The sequence below is a fragment of the Chaetura pelagica genome, unplaced genomic scaffold, assembly GCF_000747805.2.
Source record: "Chaetura pelagica isolate M959 unplaced genomic scaffold, ChaPel_1.0 scaffold1597, whole genome shotgun sequence".
Classification (NCBI taxonomy): Eukaryota; Metazoa; Chordata; class Aves; order Apodiformes; family Apodidae; genus Chaetura; species Chaetura pelagica.
The window spans coordinates 22,958-24,691 of NW_009954026.1; the positions used below are offsets into that span (position 1 = coordinate 22,958).

At 61.0% G+C, this 1,734-nt stretch overlaps 1 protein-coding gene across 1 annotated transcript in view; it reads left to right on the forward strand.

The window, feature by feature from the left end:
- The window catches only part of GSR (glutathione reductase), a gene marked incomplete at its 3' end in the record, with an annotated part of 3,415 nt that extends 1,709 nt beyond the window's left edge, over positions 1-1,706 (forward strand). Inside the window, exons 6-9 of the mRNA XM_010002290.1 lie at positions 67-168; positions 779-865; positions 989-1,150; positions 1,557-1,706. Of these exons, the coding sequence (XP_010000592.1) occupies positions 67-168; positions 779-865; positions 989-1,150; positions 1,557-1,706 (501 nt within the window). The remainder of the gene's footprint in view (positions 1-66; positions 169-778; positions 866-988; positions 1,151-1,556) is intronic.
- Positions 1,707-1,734: the final 28 nt, after the last annotated feature.

Consider the following 1,734-nt stretch of genomic DNA (forward strand, 5'->3'; position numbering starts at 1 on the left):
CCCCCCCCCAGCCCGGCCTGGTGCTGCCAGCAGCTCTGAGCCCACCCACCCACCCATCCCCTCCCCAGGCGCAGCGTGGTGGTGGGTGCAGGATACATCGCGGTGGAGATGGTGGGAATCCTTTCCACTCTGGGCTCCAAATCGTCCCTGCTGATCCGCCAGGACAAGGTAGAGCAGCCTGGGCTGATGGGTTTCCCTGGTCACCACCAGGTGGCTGGTGGAGGAGGGGGCTGACTTGGTGGGGGGATGGGGAAGAAGCAGGGAGGGGAGCCCTGCTGCTGGGGGGGGCTGTGTCCAGATGGGGCTTGGAGCAGCCTGGGCTGGTGGGAGGTGTCCCTGCCCATGCAGGGGGGTTGGATCTGGATGATCTGGAAGGTCCCTTCCAACCCAAACCAGTCTGTGATTCTATGAAATGAAAAGCTGCAGGAGAAGGTGATGTTTGGCTGTTGGGCCTGGGGTGGGGCAGATGGGGTGAGAAGAATGTCCCTGTGCTGCCAGGAAGATTGTGGCAGCACTGAGCCACGTGCCTGGCATTTCTGCAGCTGTGTGTGCCACCACACCCTTTCCCTGCAGCTTTATTTCAAGGTGTGACTTGAAAAAAATAAAATAATAATAATAATAATTAAAAAAATTGATAAGGAAAACCAGAAGAGAACTTAGTCATTAACCACAAGTGCCCCAAACCTCTCTGGGACTGGGTGGGGCTAGTGGAGGGGCTGCCAGATTGTGTCTTCACCTGTCAACCTTCATCTGATGGGGCTGGTGGGTTCCTGCCCAGGTCCTGAGGACTTTTGACTCCCTGATCAGCTCGAACTGCACCCAGGAGCTGGAGAACAGCGGGGTGGATGTCTGGAAGCACACACAGGTACATGCAGAGCAGCCCAGCAGCTTGACCTGTCCCTCCTGGAGAGGCCAGGCTGGGGAGGGTCAGCATTGCTTGCATTTGCTGGCAGGTCCTTGTCCCACCATGCTCCCTGTTCCCTGCCAGGTCAAGAGGGTCACCAAGTCCCCGTCTGGGCTGCTGGATGTGACAGTGACCTCCTCGGTGCCCGGGCACAAGCCGGTGGAGGGAGTGATCCGGGATGTTGACTGTCTGCTGTGGGCTGTGGGGAGGGAGCCCAACACCCAGGAGCTGTGCCTGGACCAAGTGGTGAGATGGCAACATGTCCCCTCCGGGCTGGTCCCACAGGGCTCCCGTGGGTCTCAGGAGATCCAACAAGTCTCTGGGGGTCTCACAAGTCTCTGGAGGTCCTATGGGTCTCCAGACATCCCATGGATCTCCAGGGGGCCCATGGGTTTCCAGTTGTCCCACAGGTCTCCAGAGGTCCCATGGGTCTCCCAGGGGTCCCACAACTCCCTGGAGGCCCCACAGGACTCGGGAGGTGCCACAGGTCTCTGAAGGTCCCGTGGATCTCTGGAGGTCCCACGGGATGGTGTTCCCACCGTGTCCTGCCAGCAGCTGGGACCAGCGTGGCCACCAGCACAGGTTCCCCCGTGGGCATCAGCTGCCCCAGCCCTCCTGGGACGCGTGCAGAGGTGGCTGTTTCCCCTGGCAGGGCGTGCAGGTGGATGCCAAGGGCCACGTGGTGGTGGACGAGTACCAGAACACCACCAGGAGCGGGATCTACGCCGTTGGGGACGTCTGTGGGAGAGCCCTTCTCACGCCAGGTGCCGTGGCCGTGCCCCCCTCCTCAGCCCCTGGGCAGGTGCCAGAGCTCAGGCCCCTTTGTCTCT